Source organism: Ambystoma mexicanum, chromosome 14 (assembly GCF_040938575.1).
Source record: "Ambystoma mexicanum isolate Mex_15411 chromosome 14, UKY_AmexF1_1, whole genome shotgun sequence".
Lineage (NCBI taxonomy): Eukaryota > Metazoa > Chordata > Amphibia > Caudata > Ambystomatidae > Ambystoma > Ambystoma mexicanum.
In genome coordinates this window covers 282756123-282780721 of record NC_090940.1, presented here as the reverse complement: position 1 = coordinate 282780721, position 24599 = coordinate 282756123, and the positions used below count along the sequence as shown (strand labels likewise).

At 47.7% G+C, this 24599-nt stretch overlaps 1 protein-coding gene across 1 annotated transcript in view; it reads left to right on the top strand.

The window, feature by feature from the left end:
• POLE2 (DNA polymerase epsilon 2, accessory subunit) overlaps nucleotides 1-24599 on the top strand; it is a 1095907-nt gene that overhangs the window by 267825 nt on the left and 803483 nt on the right. Inside the window, exon 6 of the mRNA XM_069637399.1 lies at nucleotides 24410-24484. Within this exon, the coding sequence (XP_069493500.1) occupies nucleotides 24410-24484 (75 nt within the window). The remainder of the gene's footprint in view (nucleotides 1-24409; nucleotides 24485-24599) is intronic.

Below are 24599 nucleotides of genomic sequence, written 5' to 3'. Positions count from 1 at the left end.
TAGAGGATTATGGGACATAAGTCCCTAATGTTTTGGTTCCTTTTTACATCCTTTAATTTCTTCTGATTGAATGATTCATGAAATGTATCTTCAGTAGAAGGTTTAAAAGGAAGGGAAGTGGGATTCCTGAATTTTTTATTTTTTTATTTATTGTATATGGTTACAAATTTAACCTTTCACAAACGAAGCAACATTTTTCAGGCAATTAATAAAAAAACCAAGAACATAAACACTTTCCCCATAAAATAAATCCAATACTAATAAGCCAATTTTTCAACCTTAAAATATTAAACAAAGAAAAGAAGAAAAAAAAAACTTTCACAAATGGTCAATTGTCCACAATTTTGGCTTCTTTCTGTGACCTGACTCTATTCGCACTTTAAACCCTCAAGATCTTCCTACAAGGGAATCGTGTTTATCACCAAGCCCCTGGGGGGTGGGGGTGGGGCACTTGCCAGAACTTATAGCTCTAAATTACAGTCCTCCAGCATCTTAATTACTGCAATCGTTTTTTGTTGGGATTGACCATCAATTAAACTTTCCCAAAAATGGTCATGTACCCAATGCGTGGATTCAGAAACAAATCTACTGAAGAACTGTTGTCTGGCACCCCTTGTGCCTTCGCACTCCATCATCAGATGTTTGATGGATTGATTTTCTGGGTTATAACATGTCTGACACAGATTCGATGCCAGGGCCCCATCCCTCTTCTCGCTAGGATTTCCCCCATATGTAAAATATTTAATCTTAATCTCAAAAATGTATTCCTCAATCTCCAATCTGGGAACTTAATTAAATATTTACTGAGGAAGCCCAGCCTTCTTTCTGACATTTGAAGAGGATTAGGATTCAGCCCTGATCTTATTTTTTCGAGAGTCTGGATCCAATCCATTTCCTCCCATTTTTTTTTTAGCCTTTGTTGGATTTTCCTCCATCAATTTTGTATCTATGTCCGCATTCAGCAGCTGCTCCTTCACCAGCAAGTCTAACCTACCAAAATATTGAGATCTACCCCCTTCCAGATGTTTTCTCATGTCTGTATATAATGAGTGATCTTGGGCTGTGGTCATACGATGTTGCAATAACATCAGTTTCCACCCCGCTTAGCATTTTAGTGATCTAAGGCCCAGTTCGAATCTGAGGTTGACCTTAGACGGGCTCATTGGAAGACCCAAGGCATGCTTCCACAAAAGGCCTTCCCATTTTTGCCAAGACGTATTCCATAGCTGTGGTTTGGCTTCAAGACCATATAACAAAACAGGGATAACTTTAGCCTGGTAAAATTTGAGGACTGGTATAACCGAAAATGTACCATATTTCCAAAGGATTCTTTTTATCTGGGCTGCTAGTGGTTTTATTTTTGCTTCGATGTCCAACTCCCCCATACAGATTGCCGGAATGGCATAGATTTTATACCCCAGGTACACCAAATCCTCCACCCTTATAATGTCCTCGCCCCCCCATTGTCCAACTGGGCAATACCATGTTTCTGTTTTTTTGCCTGAAAACCAGGACCCTTGATTTTTTTGGATTTAAGGAGAGCCCATTTTCCACTGCATATAGGTGAATGCCATTGAGCAATCGTTGCAGGCCAATGGCCGTTCTGTCCAAGACCACCACCATGTCGTCTGCGTAGGCCAGCCAGTGTATATTCTTTCCATTTAGGGCTGGACTGGCCAACACAAATGGCGCTAAGAACAATGTCCGCTGTGTACAAATTAAAGAATAGAGCGGCCCCCAGACACCCCTGCCTCACTCCCCAGTTCACTCTTACTGGTTCTAACATGTGGCCCTCTGCATCTAGTCTCACTATTTTGTTTTCTTTGTGGAATTCAATGAGCATCGCCAAGAGCCCCCCTGGAATGCCTTTTGCTCTTAGCTTCAACCAGAGCCTACCCATGTCCACCTGGTCGAAGGCCCTTGAGAAATCTACCCAGGCACCATACAGTTGATCTTCCCCCTTTACCTGTATTTTTTCACTCAAGAGGTTTAGCACCATACCGTTCACTGCAGTTGAGAGCCCCCTCCTGAACCCTGTTTGACATTTGGACAACACTCCAACTCTTTTTTCCCATGCTTCCAATTCCCCCAACAAGATTTTCATAAAAATCTTGCTGTCAATATCCTAAAGGGTATTCAGCGAAAGCTTTTAGCCGCCTCCCTATCGCCCCCACTTGAATAGTGTGATGACCGTAGCGGTACGCCATAATGTCGGCAGTTGTTTCTTCATCAGAATTTCCCTAAAGTGCCAATTGAGCAATTTGGTCCACAGGACCTGGCTGCCCTTCAGTACCTGATAGGTTAAACCGTTGGGACCTGCCGCTTTCGAGGAGGAGCCCTTCAGGATGAGGTCTTCGATATCCGAGGCATTGAAGTCAAGAACCCAATCAGCCTTTGAGTTGTAATGGCAGCCTGTCCTTTCAGGCTTGCCAAAGACTGTAGAATCACTTGGAGACCAAATTACAAAGCTGATTTGTTTTGGCCCCCTCCATCTCATGCATTGTGGCCCAAACCCCTTTGCCTCCCTCTTACCAAGTACATCTAGGATATGCTCCCCATCCTGTTGGAATCTTTTTATATTCCTAGCCACTGACCATTGTTCGAGAGTTTTTTAACAATCTTATTTCTACCTCTTGTTCATTCTTGGCGAGAGAGGAATCTTTTTTCATGAGTCTCAGCTTCCTGTTGAGTTCTTTTTTCTTTGCCATAGTTTCCTCATCATATACATGCCGGTGGACTTGTTAATTCGGGGGACAAGTTTGCCAAATATATTTTTTAAAGCCTGATGGCAAGCAGTTCTCCTTTTGAAGATCTTCTGGCAAGGCTGACCGCCTTTCATTTAAATGTGCTCCCCCTGCCTTATATTCAAGTAGGCGAACTTTGCCCTTCCTAGCTACTATCCTCTGGGTGTTAAGTAACAGGGTTTCTAATATTATTTCTGGGAAGAAGAGCTCTAGCCTAAGATAGTCATTCCCACCCCTTCTTTTATATTCAGACTAACTTTATGTTCAAAAAGACTACCAGATAAAAAAAGGTAGTCCAATGTCGAGGCCGAGGAGCCCTGGATCCTGGTAGGTTTAGCCGGGGTATCTCCCGGCAAACTCCCGTTTGACATTTTCAAGTCCCAGTCGTTAAGGGAATCCACCCACAACTGACCATTTTTAGTGATTCTTCTCCCACTTGATTTTGTTTGATCTCTTGAGAGATCAATGCATTGTGCATTTAGGTTGCCCCCTAGAATTATGTCTGCCCCTGGGAATGGTAATTTCATATCCCCTAATGACTTTGCTAACTTATCCAAGAATACACGGAGCTCAACACTTGAGGGATTCCAATAAACATTGCAGAAGATCATCACCCGGTCACGGCCTCTGCTTCTGAGTGTTGCTTTGCGTATTTGTAAACCCTGTATGTTCACTTCTGCAGAGATGACATCCTCAAATTTAGAATTTTTGAAGGCAATAAGCAACCCCCCACTGGGCCTCCCTCTTGCTTTCTGAGTGGCCCCTTGTACCTTTATGAGGTACCTTTCTACTACTATTGGATTAACCAGCCAAGTCTCCTGTAACATTAGGACATCACCCACCCTGAAAAGATAGTTCTTCATAGCCCTTGATGTGCAGTTATTAGGCTCTGTGTATTCCAACAGATAATTTTTAGCCCTTCATTTTCAAAGATGTTGAGGACCTAGCCCAAGTTTCTGAAAGACTTCAGTTAAGATGCTCGGTAATAGGGCTAGAGTGTTGTCCTTGTTGGAATCACTTGGTTGTTCACCGGCAGCAGCAGACTTCGGGGGCGGGGTTTGATGATTGGAGGCCCCACCTTGCCGTTGCACATTCTTTCCGACCTCCGGGCTCAGCAACCGCAGGGGCTCTCGTTGATTTTCTGAGACTAATAAGTCCAATTTCTTCAAGTCCTTTTTTGCTTCATCAATTGCCATAAACACCTCCTTTGAGGCACAACCCTCTTTTGTTTGGATCTGGGAATCTTACAGATTCCATGTCTTTGCTGTTGATTAGAAAAAGAGTTGGTACTTTTTTTAGTATTGAGTATGGCCCCACGATCAATACATTTTGTGTGTTTTTTGCAGTTAATGATAACCAACTGATCGGCATCGCTAAGAGGGAACCAGTATTTGTGTTTTCACCAACTTGCAGAGGCAGTTTTTCCTCTATCAGTGAGGTAGCAGGAACCAGATCCAAATTTTCTTCCAACTCTTTAAGCTTTTCTATTCCGGATCCGGTTTCTTCCAGACTACTATATTTTCCTTCACCCAGTTTTATTTCAACCACCTGGGGTTGGATTTTATTCTGGGCTTGAGCTAAAGCTTTTTTCAAGAAAATGGGGGCAATCTTTAGGTTTGTTTTTGCTTCTCCAGTACTCAAATCCTTAACTGGTAATGGCTTTGGCCCCATTTTCAACCTAGCCTTAAGAAATATGGGGGCTATTTTGAGGCCCTTCTTAAGATTTATTGGGGCTGTGGCCATTTCCTGCTTATTCATCGCTTTTTCCGTTTGTGAACCTCTAGATGTCATAATAGACTTGGCCTCCTTATTTTTTAGCCAACTTTTCTCCCTCCTTCTACTGCCCCCTGGGAGGCTTTTTCTTGGTCATCTTTCTTTTTTTCTCCTCCCATTTTTCGCTGTGGGCTGTCCAATGAGTCGAGCTCAATAATCTCTTGATCCTCCTCTGCTACAGATGGTTGTGTATTAACTAGTTTCTTCAAGAAGGAATTGGTGTCAGAGTTCTTAGGTTTCACTTTCATTTGATTATTTAGCTTTTTTCCCCGTTTTTTTGGACACTTTTCCTTTTACTCTTTTCAACCTTCTCGCTTCTCTTTCTCTCTTTTTTTCCACCAAGACGGGCACTTTGCGGACATACTTCTTTGTCCTCCTCTACGTGTGTTCCCATCTGTCCTGGGGAGTTAGCCAATAGGTGTTTCTCGACTGAGACTTCGTTTTGGAGCCCATCCCCCACATTGGCCAGTCTCCGAAACTCCTCCAATACAGACTTAGAAAGAGGGGTATCATCCATCTGTTGGTTGTCCACCTCCTCTGGTTCCTTATGATCCAATACCAGTTGTTTTTGGTTCAAGGATTGAAGTTGAATCAATAAGGCTTACCGCCCTGTCTGACTCTTCCAATTTGTTTTTAGTTGCCAGGGACCGTTGAATTGCTGAGATGTCCAGACCTTGTTTGACTGATTCAAGCTTAATCTCCTGCAGTTTTTGCATCACATTTGTGTTGATGACGTTGCAACAACCAACTATTGCCCCATCTAGCGCGGCTACCTCCTTAGTCCGTTCTAGAATGGAGCCAGATTGAAGTTGCACTTCGCCCTTCAGGAGTTCAAAGATGGAGACTAGCGAATTCAGCACATAGTTAAGTGCACTCAGTGTATTTTCATTTTGCTGCACCCACTCTTTAGCTGATTCAACATGCGGGACCCTTATGTCTAAAGATGTTTGTACTTCTGCCAGTACTCCTTCCTGCCCCATAATTGTCAGCTCTTGGTTTTTGGCACATGCCAGAGAGGTCCAACTTGCCCAACGTTTGGTCACTTGTATCCAAATCCAATAATGACCTAACAGGATTGTTGTTTCCTTTTAGTTTTTAAAAGGGCTTAATGAGCAGTCCTTATCCCTATTAGCCTCAACTTCACGCGGCAGTCTTTTTTCTCTCAAATGCTCATCTATTTTTTTCTGTATTTTTGTTGTGGTAATTGTAAATTCAAGTCCTTTTTTCCGGTTTTCAGCCAAGGTGGGTTCAACTTCCTGCCCTCCACTAGATCTTACCGGTCCACATGAACTTTTACTTGAACCTGCTGATTCCCGACCCTTGGCAGCAAATCCCACCCAGTGACTTCCAAGGGCCGCTCTGAACCTCAGGCAAGGGGACTGCTGGCCGTATTGGCCTCCTCCCATTGTGGGGCTCCACGGTCATCTTGGATCGGGTTGCTGTATAGATTCATGGCCCTTCCAGTACAACACTGGGCCAAAAATGTATTTACCCTCTTGTTTCTACTTTTCAAATGGCCTTTACGGCTCCCAGGAGCCTAGATTGAAATCTTAAAAAATGCTCACGTTCCTTAAAAAGATTTATTTTCACTCCGTAGCTTTATCGCTCCAAAATAGCAATTATTTGCACCCCGGCGAAGTCTAAGGGACTGATTACGTTCTCCCCCGCAAAACAAATGGAGCACAAGTTGTGCGGCTCAAAGGCCAAAGACCTGCAGTCACCGCACAAGCTTCCGGCGGGAGAGTTGCAGGTTCGAGGGCTGTCCCAGCGCCTGGATTTGCAAAAAAAAAAAAAAAAAAACTTGCTGATTTACAGGGAGTGTTCACATTTATAAAGAGTTCACACGGAGGTAACACGCAATCCACTTAGTAAGACACTAGCGAGTTTCAAAGTTAAAAGTCGCAATAGGCGTTACCTGGGGGTTGGGGGTTGATGGAAGACTCCTGTCCGTGCCCTCAGCCGGCAGCACGGACTGCACAGATGCGTCCACTCTCTCACCACTCCACTCCGCGGTCTTTTGAGTTTTTAACTGATCCTCCTCCGAATACCATGAACAGTGTAGAGGGACTTCAGGAAAATAGGCACCAGCACGAAAGAGTCAGGGACTGCACAGACTGCGTCCACTCTCTCACCAATCCGAATTTATAATTCAAACTCTGGATGGAATAGTATTTCTGATGTTTGTTAATCTGCTTATAATCACATAATGTGCATATGGTCCGACATCCAGTGATAACCGCAGAGTATTGCATCTTGGCTTTCGGGGACCGAAAGGGGACGTCTGCATAGGTATGTCTGTAACACTATCCCTATCTTGACGTGTAGTGTACCCAAAATCCCTCATGCGCTGAGGTCCCTCTGATTTTTTTTTTTTTCGGCCTGATAACTGGTCACCCCATTGCGGAGCTCTTCATAAGAGACATTGTTTATCCTTGTTCACCGACTTTGTCGTTTTATTTCCCTAAAGTCACTTTGGCGGTGCTTCAAGATACTACGACGAAGACTGCGGGAACTTTCGACGACGGTGGACCTCGACGCCTAAGATCCAGTGGCAGAGTTATCCACGTAGCTAACCTACACAGTAGGGAGAGTGGGGTTGGGGTGGTCATATCTTTCGCTATGTCTCTCCTCTTTCCCCCTCTTTACCCTCTAGGTCTGGTCATCTTTTTTATTACCTTTCGCGGAAAGGACACCATTTAGGTGTTGCCCCTCTTGCAGGGTCAGATACTTGTGGAAGGACGAGCACGATAAGTGCAATAATTGTCTACCCCTTGTCCACGACGAAGCGCGGTGCACGGCCTGTAGACTCCTTCGACCCAAAACTCTTAAGGAGCACCGCGTTAAGCCTTGGACCGCCTACGGCATGTCGCGGGCTGGATCTTCTTCCCCCCACTGCTGCACCCGCCGAAAGTGACGGGGGCACCAGTGATGACCAAGCATCTGTACCGGATGCCATTGCCCATAAAACGGACCTTTCTAGGTTTGCCACGCCCGTCCCGACCTTTCCAGGCCTGAAGCAAGTCACGCTACAGGGACAACACCCGGTGAGAGGGGCGTACATAAAACCCTCACTAAATACACAACCCCGCCCCCAATTTCGACATATTCGTCGAAACGGGTGAAAGCGCCAACAGCTCCGCCGAAAATTTCGGTTTCCTCCGATCTTGCAGATAAACAGCCTTCCCTGCATCCTCAGCAGTGTATTGCGACTGGGCCTTTGAAAATATGGGCGCTACTTCAAAATGACATTTGGCCAACTAAGCGCGCTCATCCGATGCTCCAACGCCCCCTAAGGCCCCGTAGGACAAAAATCTACTGTTAGGCCTTCTAGTCAATCGGTAGGTGAAAAACCTACCGCTAGGCCTCCTTCTGTCGCTAGGCCTCCTTCTACCGCTAGGCCTACGGCACCCCCCAATTCGCTGGACATCGCCGAAAGTATTGCAAGGATCACTTCGGCAGGGGGGGTTGATGCCTAAGGAAACGTTGAAATGCAAGGAGCATGCCGCCACAGTACCCCGATGCTCGCGAAGACTGAGGATAGTCAGGAGCCTTTATCTAGCGCTATTGCTAATAAATTTCGGCACCAAAGGGAACAAAATTAAGATTTTCCACCTTTTACACCTTCTGGTTCAGCTAAATAGACCAGGGAAAAATTTGAAGGGTGCATGGACCGCCTGGAAAGGATTGTCGCTCTCAGAGCACCCTACACCCAAGAGACCTCGTGAGGATCCTCTTTCTATGTCAACCTTAAGATTTCCTGGAAATTTAGAACCTTCGCAGGACCATTTCATTTCTACCCACCCTGAGGACGAAAATCAAATGGATGCCACAGACAACTGGGAGGACACTCATCAAGTTGATACGGAGCCTTGGGCACTCTCTACTCACAATCAGGACACAGATGTGGACTCCCCTCCTTCCACCTCGACCCGCCAAGTGTCACCAATAGACGATCAGATGGCCTTTAATGCATTCTTAAGGAAGGCAGCCAATCTCTTTCAGATGGCCACCCTAGAAACCATACCTGAACAAGATTTTGTGGAGGACATTCTTAAAGAAAACCCCCCCTCCAGAAACCCCCCCCTCCAGTCAAGCTATCTGTCTCCTTAATTCCATTAAGAGGAGACTGGCTCCTTCTCTTGTCACACCAGCCCAGACCAGGGCAGTTAATCCAAGGGTGGAGAAATTATTTTGGCCTTCGCCTACGGACCCTTAATATATTAAATGCCACGCCACCCCTGAGGTCACCACTACCCGGAAATGAGCGGGAGTACCCCTTGCTACGGGAGAAAGCACCTCCCAATAATGAGTCTAAAAGGTTATATGCCTCTCGTAAATGTGTTAGCATGGCAGCTGCCTTTACCACGCGCATAGCAAACACCACCACTTTGCTTGCCGGTTATTCTGATGCGCGATGGAACCTTATACAAGAAGGTCTCCAGGAGGTGCCTGAACCCGCAAGATCCAAATTACTCACCATTGTGGCTGAGGGCAGGCAAGTCAATCAGAATGTTTTAAAGAACACTCTGGATAGTGCGGAGACGGCAGGAAGATCCATGGCGCAGGGCACTCTGCTTAAACGGCACGCTTGGCTCCGAAAATTCAGGCTTCAAGCCGGAAACCCAAGCTGCTCTTATAAACAAACCTATCGAAGAATCAAATCTCTTTGGTAAAGCAGTCAACTATGCTTTGGAGACTGCCAAAAAAGAGCATGAGTCTCTTAAATCCCTGCAACAGATCCCACAAAAACCCTCCCCCCAGAGGGGAAGCGGTTCCCACCGGTCCTTTTGAGGCCAATCCCGTTCCGCCCCAAACATCTACAACACAGGAAACCAACTGGAACTCAAACCAAGCATCCAGCACCCCTGCCAACTATCCACCTAGGAGTCAGCGACGCAGGAAAGGCAGAGGCAGAGGCACCAACTCCAGGGGTACTGCAGCCTCTGGTCAGAAATGCCCTACGGATCCAGGTCCCCTCCCATGTCACCCCAGTCGGGGGTCGCTTAACATCTTTCCTTTCGGCATGGGAGGGGATTACTTCAGACCAGTGGGTTATAAAGACGGTCTCCCCCGCGGTTACTGCATGGAATTCACCTGACCTCCACAGTTCAGACCGTCCAAGACAAGACGCCTTCTGCCAGATCTGAGAATCCCGAAGCAAAAGGTGGAAGCACTTCTGGAAAAGGACGCCATAGAAGCCGTCCCTATTCTTCAGGTAAACAAGGGTATTTATTCAGTGTACTTCCTTGTACCCAAAAAGGACCTCACCATGCGCCCTGTACTAGATTTGCGCCCAGCAAACAAATTTGTGAAACCTCAAAAGTTTCGTATGGTAACTTTGCAGGAACTAATTCTACTTTTGAAACAAGACGACTACATGACAACATTGGACATGAACGATGCATACTTTCATATTTCAATGTTGCCGGCGCACCGAAAATACTTAAGGTTCATGATAGAGGATAAGCACCATCAGTTTAAAGTACTCCCCTTCGGCATTGCCTCAGCGCCAAGGGTGTTAAGTCCTGGTAGTGGCAGCAACACACCTGCGCAGACTATACGTCCCTGCCTACCCTTACCTCGACGATGGGCTCATAACAGGGGACTCTTATGAGACATGCCTAAGAAATACACGGAAGACAATAGACCTCCTCTTCAGTCTAGGATTCTCCATCAAAGAGAAGAAATCCAGCTTTGACCCTAGTCAAGCCAAACAATTCCTCAGTGCTCTGATTCAGACAAAGGAAGGTCTCGTCTTCCCCTCCAACGAGAGGGTTCAGAACATGCTTTCTCAGATCCCTCAATATGTAGCCAGTCGGGAAGTGACAGTACGCAAGGCAATGCGCTTGCTAGGTTTGATGGCGTCATGCATTTATTTAGTTCCCCACGCGCAGCTGTGCATGAGGCCCATGCAAGAGTGGATCAACAGCCAGTTGTGTCAGACCAGCGAACAATTGGAAGATCTGGTAGTTGTCTCGCCAGCCCTCGTTCTCTCACTGCAGTGGTGGTCAAGGGAAAACCTCTTGAAAGGGAAGACCTTCACCACCCCCATAGTGGAAGCCATTCTCACAACAGACACATCTCTGACGGGGTGGGGGGCTCACCTGCTTCAGCAGACAGCGCATGGAGTGTAGTCCCCACAAGTAGCATCCAACCATATAAATCTGTTAGAGCTATTAGCAGTATTCAAGGCCCTAAAGGCCTTTCACACTCAACTACAAGGGAAGACAGTTCTGGTCCTGACAGACAGCACCACAGCCATGTACTAAGTAAACAAACAAGGCAGCACACACTCTCCAGGGCTATCTAAACTGTCCCAAAACATTTGGATGTGGGCTCTCAAACACAAGATGTTCCTGTTGTCCCAACATGTTCCAGGGGAACTCATTCTTCTGGCGGACGTGCTCAGCAGAGATTTCCCACTCGCCTTAGAATACGAATGGCGTCTACACGAAGACATCGTTTTCAACGTCTTCGCAGAATGGGGATTCCCAGAGATCTGCCCGCTACTCAGGAAAACGCCCAGTGCCAACACTATGCCTCCAGTACTCTTATGTCCCGTCCCCTTTCCTCCATACTGTATGGGCGTCCCTTCCAAAGGACGGGATACAGAACTTTTTTCACCAGAAAAAACCTTCTTCCCCTTTAAATTTAGAGGTGCGCAGGGGCACAGCCCAGGGAGCATGCGCTGCCCTTACTCCGCCCTCCCACGCCACACCTCAGTCCCCTTTTCTGCATCGAGGGGAACAGGCCCAATTCACCATCGCTCCTGGGTTTGGCTTCAGCTATGTAATTCCAGGCGCGGATACTTCTTCTCTTTGTCTTTTTTGTCTTTTCTATCATTTAGCTAGTTGGTCATCAGGCGTCACACTCCTCCCCGGCGCAGCTCGACTTCTACAGGGTTCAGCAGATGTCCATCCTGCAACGGGCTCTTCCCAACTTCAGATCCCCACGCTCTCTGCCTACGTTGTCTTGGCCCAGACCACGGTTGACAATTATCTTTGGCGTGTGACTCGCTGTCCTCGAAGGTGCGGAAGAACAGACTAGCGAGGTGGAGGGAGCTCTTCCAGAAGTCACCTCCAGAGGATCTCAAGAACTTTGTGAAGCATCGAACAAGGCACAAGGTAGGACCGATATTTTCCAGCGCACCCCGCAAGGGAGACTCCTTCCCTGGGACTCAGCCACGCGGGAGGGACCAGCCAGGTCCTTCTACCGGCACATGCACCAAGGCTACTACAGCTACCGGCCTTTCGGGTCGAGGGATCCTCGGATCCTCCCGGGCGCAGTGTTGAGGGACCGGAAGGTTCTTGTACCGGGTCTACACCCTTTTACTGGCACAATGGCCAAGGGGCTACGCCCTAACACCGGCAATACGTCCAAGGGGCTACGCCCCAATACCGGCAATACATCCGAAGCGGCGCCTAAACGCAGCTCTACCAACCCCCGGGTCGAGGGTGTCTCTCCTACCGGGCAGAGGCCTGAGGAGCAAGGTAGGCCTCGTGATCCACATGCAAGAGTCTTGGACGAGGCTGGGCCCAGCGGGCTGACAACACGTCGCAGGCACGTGGTAGGCAGCTCTACAAAATGGCCGCGGTGCCAGAAAGAGGCACCCGTCCGCCATTCCACGAATTCGGCGAAGAACGAGTGTCAAGGTGGGACTGACCTCAACCAGGTACGTGGCCTACAGTCTACCCTTCATTTCAGGACAACTTTCCTTTGCGTCCATATAGACAGGGTACACAGCGGCTTCAGCAGCCCCCCCACCCCCCTGCGGCTACCCTGTCGGTATCCCCTGCCACCTCTTTGGCTAGTGAGGAAGTGCTCTTCGAGAAGTTTCTCTGCCCCATGAAGTCTTCTCAGATGGGGATTATCATCAAAGACGCAGTCGGGGAAGTCCTCCCCGCCATGCTAACGGCACCACAGACGCCTCTATCGTGCCCCCAGGCCAGGTACGGCTGCCTCCTCCGGCTCCACAGCCAACTCTGCAGCCTCCGCCGCCTCCGGCAGCGGTCCCTGTATCAGCCTCCGGCGCCATATACTCCTCCTCCACAAGATCCTCCAGATCTTACGGATGAGGAGGAGGATCCAGACACGCCATCCTCAGCTAGGGCCTTCCATGAAAGTCTTGCTGGCCTGGCGAAGTCCCTGGGCCTTCCCCAACTGGAGGTCGAACAGCCGGCATAGGGGGTTCTGGCTGAAGTCCTCACGAGACGCCCCTCTGCCAACACCGGGATTCCACTGCAAACCGATGTAGTCTCCCTGGCCAAGAAGGGTTGGATCAAGCCCCACTCGGTCCAGCCAGTCAACCGACGCCTGGACGCCAAGTACAGGCAGATGGAGGGGGATACACTCTTGCTCTCGACCCATCCTCAGCCACACTCCTCAGTGATCGCTGCGGCGTCCCTATACTCCAAGCCTCAGTCGTCCTCAGCCTCCTCCTCTGCGGCGCTGCTAGACAAGGAGAAGATCTTGGAGGAATATGGCAAGAAGATCTACTCCGCCTCCTTGCACCTGCGTCAGGCCAACGCAGATGCCATGCTGGCGGCCGCCAACCAACGGTTATGGCATGAAATTGCAGACTTCATCTAGGAACTCCCCACCAAGTGCCAATCACGCTTTAAGGCGGGGCTAGCGGAAGCCAAGATTGTGGCGCATGACCTCATGGAATCCACAGTGGCTCATATCGATGCCTCAGGCCGTGCCATCTGTATTGCCACGGACATGAGTAGAACAACCTGGCTCCGGGCAACGAAATTCAACCCGGATGTCCACTAGCACATTCTGGATCTACCGTTCGAGGGGGGAGGGGGGGCTCATCCACTCCTCTACGGATGAAGATCTGGACAAGAAGAAGAACGGCTCACAAACGGCAAAGTCTTTATCAATTCTTACAAAGACCACACCCAAATCGTACACCTAATCTCAGCATTGCTCGGAAAAGGGTCATACATATGGAGTGTTCCGCGGCTTCCAGGAATGCAGATCCAGGCAGCCGGACCGCTTGCCGTCTCAGAATCGGCGCAAACAACAAGGGGGGGGGGAGTAAGGGCTTTTTCCAGTCCCCCCCCTCAGCCTCCGAGGGAAAGAAGGCATGACACACGCCTTCAGGTCCACGTGTCTCTGGTGGGGGGGCAGGCTTGCTGTACATGCACAATTCTGGCGCCAGAATTTCACGGACCCCTGGATCCTCTCTGTAGTATCCACGGGGAACCGCCTTCCTATCCCAGCCTCTCCTCTCCACTCCCACAGGTTGGAACAGCAACTCTTTTGGCAGAGATTTGGTCGCTCGTAGAGAGCCAGGCAGTCGAAGAAGTCCCAGCCTCCCAGCGAGGCTTTGGCTTCTACTCCAGGATTTTCACCATTCAGAAGAAGAAGCAGGCGGGCCTGAGAGTTCTGCTGGACCTTTCCACCCTCAAATCTCTCCCTACCCCTGCATAAATTCAAGATGGTTACGCCATCACTTATAGCGGAGACATTGGACAGGGGAGACTGGATGTGCTCTCTGGTCCCGATTTGGCAGCCCCATCGTTCTTTCCTACGGTTCAGGATCATGTGCTACCATTTCCAATACAAAGTCCTTCCATTTGGCCTCAACTCGGCCCCCAGGGTCTTTACCAGGCTCATGAACGCTGTGGCAGCCCTCCTCAGAGCGCAGGGCCTCCAAATCTACCCATATATCTCCGGAAGCGATTTGCCACTCTTCCCATGCCCATCTGAACACACGGCACGACCTGGGCTTCTCGCTCAACCTCAATAAGTCACAGCTGCACACTACGCAGACTCTGACATTCCTGGGTCTCATTTGGGACACATGCTCCGAGAGGGTTTTCCCGTCGGAAGACAAAATCTCTGCCATCAAGAGGGCCACCGCCCATTTCCTCAGCCAAGAGTGGGCTTTGGCATGGTGGTACCAAAATGGTCTACTGGCGGCGGTCCAGTTAGCCGTGCAGCACACAAGACTAAGGATGAGAAGTATTCAGCTGCATTTCGCGGCCTCATGGAATCAGGAGCTGGGCTTGCAATCCGAGATGATCGACCTTCCTTCATCTCTCCATCCGGACCTAACTTGGTGTTCCATGGACTGCATCCTCCTTCGACCCAATAATGGTGTCATTAGGCAATATTAAAACTATTGTCGACGCGTCAATGGGGCCTGAGGTGTGGTGCCGGAGGGCGGAGTCAGGGCAGCGCATGCTCCCTGGGCCGCGCCCCTCTAAATTTAACGGGGAAGAAGGTTTTTTCTGGTGAAAAAGGTTTTGTCTCCCGTCCATTGGAAGGGGCGCCCATACAGCATGGAGGAATGGGGACTATGGACTAAGAGTATGTTAGTCACCACGGTGAGTAACTTATAATGTATCCCCAGAACCGTTCCAAGGGGAACGGACTCTGGATAGCATGTTCAGGGAAATTTGTCTACGCTTTTCCCCCTGACTCACCTTCTCAACAAGATGGTGCACAAGATGGACCAGGATACTGGTGGCCCCCATGTGGGCCCGCCACCCCTGGTTCGCTCATCTAATGGAGATGCCCCCCCCCCACCAGTGAAATTTCCCTGCCCGTAAAACATGTTGTCTCAGGACGGGGCGGGGGGAGGGGTGATCCTACACCCATGCCCACAAACTCTGAACTTAGCTGCCTGGCTCTTGAGGTCATAGAGTTTGGACACCTTCAGCTCCCTCAGAGATGCATGGACATACTCAGGGAAGCTAGGAAAACTAACACGCAGTATTGCTATTCTAGTAAATGGAAACGCTTTGTCATCTGGTGACAAAGGTCCCGTGAGGAGAAATCTCCTCGACGCGAAAGGCATCGATCCAGGTCCCGAAGCGATTCCCATCGCTCGTCGTCTTCGACAAAAAAATCAAAGAAACGACGCCACAGGTCTCACTCCACCTCGTCAGACGAGTCTCTGAAAAGGATGAAATGCCCCACGAAACATTCGTCTCCCGAAGAGTGGGAAGCATTCAGGGTCAAAATGATGGATGTGTTTGAGAAAGCGAAGCCTCGGTCCGCGCCTTCTTCTGAAGCCGGCCGGGAGCGTCATCGCTCCGACACTTGCGCGCCCTCGAGCCCGGGTGATCGAAAAAGGAAGGCTAGTGAACCTTCCAGGAGCCCGAGCGAAAAACGCTCGAGTTGAGTCGACCGTTCCAGGTCACCGACGCCGTCTGAGATCCTTCACACCTCGAAGGGAAAATCTTCGAAGAGCGCCCTCGAAGCAAACCCCGTCGACGAACACTGTCGTCGACACCCTTATCGACACCGAAGCCCTCGGCGCCAAAGGCTCCAGCCAAGCCAGCGCAGCCAGAAAAGGGGAAAGATAAGGTTACAAGACCTGTAATATCCTCAGAGCCCTGTAATACACCTCTTCCTCCTCCTCTCCCAGAGAAGGTTTTCAAGCCTCTCCCCAGGAAGGAGTTTTTCAAGTCCCTGACCTCAATTTTTGAGGAACAGGAGAGATCTGATGAGGAAAATGTACCTTTTGGGGTAAAATATGGCACCCCAAATGTCCCAGAATGCTTGATTTCAGAAGAAAGCAGAATGAGGGACTTGGTGGAATCATTACACAATGCAAGTGGCATTGAGACATCTCCTGAAAATTACTTTGGCAGACCAGAACCAGGGGAGAATGCCAGTCCATCATACCACCAATTAATGACGAAGGTAGTAGATTACTTAGAATGGGCTAGACCATCAGCCCAATTCATCCAGGATGATTTAACAGATATATTGGACCATGGTCCCACCGAAGACCCAGTACTACCCTTTCATGTAGCCCTGCAAAATAAGGTGGGCAAGAATTGGGAAACTCTCGATTCTATTCCTCCGGTAAATAAATCCCTCACCTCAAAATACCGCCCGGCCAGTAGCGACCCCGGCTATCTGTCCAAACATCCAACTCCTGAGAGTCTGGTCATACAGGCAGCCACAGCTTCTAACAAACTTACGTACCCTTCTATCCCTCCAGACAGGGACGATAAGCGTGTGGATGGCTGGGCACGGAAGGTATTTTCAGCTGGGAGTATGGCTTTAAAATTTGCCAACTCCACATGTGCCTTGGCAACATTTTCGTACACTCTGTGGGAGTGCATCGCAATGGCGGCGGAGCACATACCAGAAGGGGAAGAAAGGGAAGGGTTCCTAGCCATCGTTAGGGATGGAAAGGAAGCCATGCAGGAATCCCTTCAATCTGGATTGGACACTGCGGATAGTGTAAGCAGGTCCATGAGCACTAGCACGGTAATGCGCAGATTTGTGTGGTTAGGGAAGTCGGGTTTTGCACCAGACTTACAGAACCGCCTTCTGAACATGCCTTTTGACGGGTCTCACCTTTTTTGGCAACAAGGCTGACTAGAGCCTTGAGAGGTTGCAGACCTCAAAATCAACTGCCAAATCTTTAGGAGCTGCTATTAGGCAACCTCAGCCTTTTCGTGTGCAAGGACAAGTTACTACTCCTCATATGGAAAGGCGAGAGGAATGGCCAGTGAAAGGGGCCAGAGAAAGGCCACTCGCTGTGGACGAGGAAAACGTGCAAAGCCAGCTCCAGCTGCAGCCTCTTTGCCATCAGCGGCTGCAACACGCGCCACAAAACCACTTTGAGGACTTGCATCACAAAACACCTGTAGGAGGCAGGCTGTCATAACATCTGCAAGAATGGCGAGCCATTACTTCAGATGTTTTGGCTCTAGAAATAATAGCCCAAGGCTACTTACTGCCTTCCTTTTCTAATGCAACCTCAAAGCAATCCACCAGGGAGACACCTGTTGAAGCTTTCGAACCCGCTCCTACAGCAGGAAGTTCTAACCCTGCTGGAGAAAGGTGCTATAGAACCAGTACATGCAGCGGAGAAGAACAAGCAATGTTATTCCCCGTATTTTTTTGATCCCCAAAAAGGACGGAGGACTGAGACATATCTTGGACTTAAGAAGCTTGAACAAGTTCCTCAGGAAGGACAAGTTCAAGATGGTTACCCTTTCTCAGATCCTTCAGGCCCTTCAACTTCAGGACTGGTTAGTGTCATTGGACCTCCAGGATGCTTATTTTCATGTGCCGATTCATCGCAAGCACAGAAAATACCTGAGGTTCGTAGTTGGCGACTCACACTATCAGTTTTGAGTCCTGCCATTCGGATTGACCTCCGCCCCAAGGGTCTTCACCAAGTTAATGGTAGTGGTGACGGCGCACCTCAGGAGAGGGGGGGGATTCATGTCTACCCCTACCTGGACGATTGGTTGATCAGGGCACGCTCTGCTGAGCAAGCACTGGATCATCTGAAAGTCACCTGCCACTTCCTCCACAGACTGGGCTTCTCCCTAAATTTCAAGAAGTCGCAAATGACACCTTCCCAACAGCTTCAGTACATAGGAGCTGTATTAGACACATCCTTGGGAAAGAGCTTGCCTCCCAAGTCGAGGCTCAACACATTCTTCAGATGGTTTCCAAATTCCAAAATGCCCAAAATCTCCAGGCCTACGACTTTTTAAGGTTGCTCGGCCTCATGGCATCCTGCATCTTCCTAGGTGCCAGAGGCACGCTTGAGGATGAGATCCCTTCAATGGGCCCTAAAGACTCAGTGGTCCCAGTTCTCGGGTCAAATGACGGATCTTCTCCAGATTCCGAACAAGGTCCGACAAGATCTTCTATGGTGGACTTGTACAGAGAACATCCTAAAAGGGGAACCTTTTTGGCAACCATGGCCGGAGATCACAGTAGTGATGGACGCCTCACTCATGGGGGTGGGGAGCTCATGCCAACGATTTGACAATGAACGGTCGTTGGTCTCCATCGGAGTCCAAACTACACATCAACCTTTCAGAGCTGAGGGCAATCAGACTAGCGCTGAAGGCTTTCCTGTCATCTGTCAGGGGAAAGAATATCCTGATAATGACGGACAACACAGTGGCCATGCATTATCTAAACAAAAGAGGAGGTGTGCGGTCACTACCTCTGTGCAGAGAGGCAATGCAGCTCTGGTATTGGGCAATTCAGGAGGGAATCTCTTTAACGGCAATTCATCTAGCCGGAGGAGAATATGACGGCAGATGCTCTGAGCATGCAGAGCACGGTGTCCCACGAATGGGAACTAGCTCAGGAAGTCATTCAAGAGATCTTCGCCCTTCGGGGAACCCCTCAAGTAGACCTATTTGCAACTGGTATCAACCAAAAGTGCGAAAGGTATTGCTCAAGGGAATTTCCCCCGAGAGGAGCCCTGGGGGACACGTTTGTGGTGGAGTGGAATTTCCCACTATTATATGCGTTCACTCTGATTCCTGTCATTCCTCAGGTCATCAGGAGGCTGAGACGCTTCGGGAACCACATGATCCTAATTGCTCCAGATTGGGCTAGGAGAACGTGGTACCCGGACCTTCTAGACATGTCCATCTGTCCTCCAGTACGTCTTCCTCAGAGAGAGAACCTTCTCTCACAAATGGAGGGTCAGGTTCTCCATCCAGAGGTCAAAACGCTCAACCTTCATGCTTGGTATCTGAAAGGCTGAGATACAGGGATCGGAACCTTCCAGATGATGTTATGGAGGTGTTGCTTTCGGCAAGAAGGCCAGTAACAAAGTCTCTATGCCGTTGCCGTTGGAAAAAGTTTTGCAACTGGTGCAGAGAAAAGAATGTCAATCCTTTTCTATGTTCTATTCCAGAAGTACTATCTTTTCTTCTGAACCTAGCACATAGAGGCCTGAATGTTGGAACAATAAAAGGTTACCTTGCATCGCTTTCCATTTTCAAGCACTCATCGGAAAGAATGCTCCTACTTCAAAATTCCTTTGATAACACAATTCTTAAAAGGACTCACTAATGTGTTTCCTCCTCACCCATTTCAAGTACCGATTTGGGATCTCAATTTAGTCCTAAAATTCGTAATGTGTTCGCCTTTTGAGCCTATGCACACGTGTCCATTAAGATTACTAACATGGGAAACTGCCTTCTTAGTTGCTTTAACATCTGCAAGAAGAGTGAGCGAATTGCAGGCGCTGTCTTCTGGGCCACCCTATACTGTGTTCCATAAGACAGAGTTGTGTTGAGGGTTAAACCATCATTTTTACTGAAAGTAGTATCTGATTTTCATTTAAGTCAGAAAATTGTTTTACCCGCATTCTATCCTCCGCCCCATCCTACTAAGGAGGAGGAAAGATTACACAGGTTGGATCCAAAAAGAGCTTTAAGCTTTTACATCTCTAGACTTTCCAGATTAGAGTGGACAACCAGCTGTTTATAGGTTACACAGGAAGGAAACTGGGTCAATCGGTGACAAAACAGACAATTTCACGCTGGATTGTGCTTTGCATTTCAGAATGCTACAGATTAGCACAAAATGACCCACCAGAAGGGTTAAGGGCTCATTCCACCAGAGGCATCGCCTCTTCGACAGCCCTTCAAAGAGGTGTTCCAATAAGGTCCATTTGTGAAGCAGCCACTTGGTCTTCACTACAAACCTTTTCAAAATTCTATAGCCTGGATGCTTCCCAGTCTAAGGAACTGAGTTTTGGAAAAGCAGTGCTTTATTACGCCATCTAAGGGCATTGAAAAATCGAACCCCTCCAGAGAAATTATACATACTGCTTTGGGAGTCTATCTAAGATGAGGAATACGTTGGAGGACACAATCCACTCGAAGAACAAGTTACTTACCAACTGGTAACGTTCTTTCGATTGGATGTTTCTCCAACGTATTCCTCATCGCCCTCCCATCCTACCCCTCTGTAGATTTTTCCGGGTTATTGCCAACTAAAATCTCGCAAAGCTGATACCTGTCTGCTGGCACAATCTACACAGTACAAAATCATAGATAAAAAGGGGAAAAACAGAACTGAGGCAAACGGGCGCCGCGCGTGCTACTTATATACCCGAAGACGTCACCCTCGACGGAGGCCTTCGAGGGACCATCAACTCGACGACATCGATGCAAAATTTCCAAAGAGCAGCAAAGCTGATGGAATAAATCTAAGATGAGGAATACGTTGGAGGAACATCCAATCGAAAGAACGTTACCAGTTGGTAAGTAACTTGTTCAATCGGAGGGATTTTGGGGACACTACACGTCCCGATAGGGATAGTGTTACAGACACTCCTATGCCGACGTCCCCTTTCGGTCCCCTAAAGACAAGATGAAATACTCTGCGGTTACCTCTGGATGTCGGACCATATGCACAGCATGTGATTCTAAGCAGATACAACCATCAGAAATGCTATTACGGTGAGAAATGCATGTCTTATCAGAAGAGGTTGTATTAGTTCCCTGGTCCCTGCATGTATCATTTCCACATTTACCATAGGGGTTTCCAGAATCGAAGTCTTACTATGTCAACAAGTCATTAAGTATTCCGGTCGGTATTAAAGGAACCTCATCTTGAGAAGAGGATTAATTCAGCGTCACTCCTGATGGAATCATCCCGTTCCCTTGGGAATTTCTCCTCCCAGGTGATCCACCAGAGTTAGGATCAGGTAGCGGCTGCCTTCCCCAGGCAACCTGGGAGGAGACTTCAGGTAGGGATTCTGTGAGGACTCCACAGGATTCATCAGTGTTACATGTTTGAAGGTTGTGTCAGTAGTTTTTGCAGGATGTTGAAGGGGGCCATCACAATATGCCATCACGGCATGGGAAATGGAGGGAATATTCCTAAAAGGAAAGGGGGAGACCATGTTTTATCTGATGATGCCTGTCCATCCCTCTGAGGGTCGCCTCCCCTCATGTGATCCACCCTCGCATAGCTGCCTTCAGGATCAGGTAGTGGCTGCCGTCCTCTGGCCACATGAGTAGAGGCTACCTCTGTGAACGGAGTGGTGACAACATCAGATTCACCACAGGTGTGATTGGCAGTAGTGGGTGGAGGAGTGTAGTAGTGGAAAGAAGGGGACTAGAAGGTAGAGGGATTAGTGAAGACTAGTTCGTGTGAGGAGTGGTTATATCAAAAGGTGGAGGTGGGTAGTACGAGGAGTGAAACATTTCAGGAACAAAAGATTTGGAGGGAGGAGTACGTGGACGAAGTGGTAGTACGATTAGTGGAATAGAGGTGAGCGGGCAGGATCGATCTAGCCTGAGGGTACCCACGCAAGTGCAAGCACTAACCTGACTCCCGTTAGAATACTAACAATTGGATAGAGTAGGGACAGTCGGGAAGTTCCTGTGGAAGTCTGCGAGTCTGCATTCACCTCGGCATAAGGTCAGCATTTAGATAGTTACCGATCAATAGCACTAACACAGGGTTAAGGATGCCTGGGTGAAGGAGGGACCCCCGGGGAGACGAGAGTGAGGAACAGCCCTAGGGCCCTCAAATGTTCAATACAAAGCCTTGAACTAGCCTCAAGCCTCCCTAATTCTATGTTTCCCTGCTGCAATAACCACAAATATACCCCTTTGGTAATACTGAAAATACAGTGCTTTTTTTTCCTGGTGATTACATATTTTTATCTTGCACACAAGACATTTTGATAGGTACTATGGCATATATTGAAGTCTTGGATTGGTTTATGAGCTGTTAATACAATTTAACATATTTGTTTTTTGTCTATATATTTAGAAAAAGTGATTTATGGTGCTCATTTTATATTGTTTCGTAAAGAATTTCAGTGCTGGAGTGTAAATTCCCTTCCACACTCACTACAGAGTTGATGGCTCACTAAGCATGCCTTCTCACAAGACACTTTCCTTGTTAAAAACGTGCGAACATGGAAAATAACATGCACACAAAATCAAACTGTTAACGCACTTTAAGAAAAATAATCAGAGGCAACGTTGGTCTTCTCCTGTGTCTTTTTGAATACGTGTCCTCACGTTGGGCTCAGGGGATGGGAGGGACCAAGCCTTCATCAGGTCTGCCCGTTATCTTTGATTGCACTTGGCCCCTCTTTAGGGCTGTTTACAGTAGATCCATGTCTTTTGTTCCTCAGAATGTGAATTGTATGTGGAGAAATTCTTGATAAGGTATTTAAAATCTGTGAATGTCTACATAATGATTTCCTTTAGTGCATTTACAAACGTGTCTCTGGCAAGGAAACACTCTTCTAGGAGGGAATGTGTTGTTACTTTTGTAACACAGGTGGTTAAATATGCAGTCGGGAATCAACAAGCTGACAACATTGTTTCAAACGCAAGTATTCAAACTCGCACACAGTGTAACCGGTGGTCACCGACCAGTACACTTGCAACATTGTATCAAGTGCAGATCCCCGGAGCGCCCACACCATATCAATGGGGTATAGCAGTTCATTTTCTGACACTGCATGGTGAACTGTAACAGAATCAGGGGTCCAGTCCGCAAAAAGTAAAAGTGGGGGGACTCATTAACATACAAAGAGAATGTGGCGTCACCAGAAATTAGCTCACTTAAACTAGTGGGTGGACTCCGTCCACTCGTGTGTACCGTCAACTTGAGCCATGATCAGAACAGAAGCTATTGGGGCCGGATAAAGGAAATGGACTCTGGTTGAAGGGAAGCTGGTATGGGCTACCACGACATACTTTAGCACCTGGGTGCTATGGGACTTCTTTTTGGTGAATGTGTTTACCTATGGAGTGAACACTCAGTCACCAAAACAATGAAGAAAAGATCTTGAAACAAAATCATAACAGGTGAAAAGAGAGGATAACGTTGTATGGGTATATGCACAATAAAAGTACTTAAAACATTATAACTTGTGTAGAAACAAACTACAGCTGCACTGTCTAGGGAGACACCTGGTACCTAGGTCTGAGGAGAAATCCAAAAATACAAATGCTAGAGACAACCATAAATGGTGTTGCCGCCCACCGAACCGCACACGCTTCAGACGTGTACACTCGAAACATGGACTATGCAATTGATGACATAAGTCATTAAATATATATATTTCTTTAAATAAAATGTAAAAAGAACTCGATCAGAATAATTAAATAAAGGGATCCTCGATGGACTTTCAGTATACATTGATGCATCATTGAACAAATGTGACAGGTTAATCAGTAAAAACTTGCTAACTTGCTAATCTATGCATTCATGTCATGTCATGTCACAAGCAAATATGGTGGATGCCCTTTTTCAGGAGAGGTCCCTAAGCCCCAAAAAGTAAATGACAATTGTCAGAATATATATACAAAAATTTATGATGTATGTAGAAGACATTTATTGACTTTCATTTTTAAACATGAACCTGGAAATATAGGCTCCATTTTCTGCAAATGTCATTAAACATAAGAGCTGTTAAGCCAGTAAGCTAGAATTGTTCTCCTTATTTCTATAAAAATGTGAACAACCAAGTAAAAAAGCCTCTATGTAGTCTTAACTCCTTTCATGAGGTGGCAACTGTTGCTAGCTGCAGTGGATTGTGTGTGTAATTGAGGCAGAGGGGAAAAGATTCAAAACCGAAACAGCAACATCTGGAATGAGACAAAGTGCCATATGAGACAAAGTGCCATATCACAATGCACACTCCCAATCCAAGACTGAGGTAAATGCCAAGGCTGAGCTAAATCCCGCCTACAGCCCAAGGACAAACTCACCAGCCACTGTAGAACTTGTCAATATGCCTCGAAGTAAATCTCCAAGACTGCTGACAAAATAGTGGGAAATGCAAAGGGAAGTTGTTCAAAAGAAAACAAGAGCATGTGTGTTTCCTTGGTGGCAAAGAAGCAGAAGGAAAAGGCACAGCAGTTAAGTTCAATATTCCTATTTTTAATGCAACGGAGAGAAGGGTGGTGCATGTAAGGTGTGGATAGGTGATGTTAAGTGGGAGAAGCAGTTTGCCATTTCGGAACGCAGCCTTTTATTGGCAAAAACAGTCTGTCTTCTAAGTAGGCTTGTTTGCAGTGGGACCCACCTCTGTGCTAAGGGAAGTTAATACACCACTGACCTGTGACTATGGCAATATGGACTTTTAGAGATTAATGTATCCCCATTTCTTTTTTTAGAGAACACACCGGCATGAATTGTTCACTCCTCCTGTAATTGGTGCCCATCCTGATGAAAGCCAGAGCAAATTCCAGGTATTGAAGTAAGCTCTGTACTCTTAATATGAAAAAGTAAGGTGCACGTTCACTAGCTTCCATGGCTACATAGGTACATCTAGTAGAAACTGTTTGAAAAGTGTATGCTTTACCC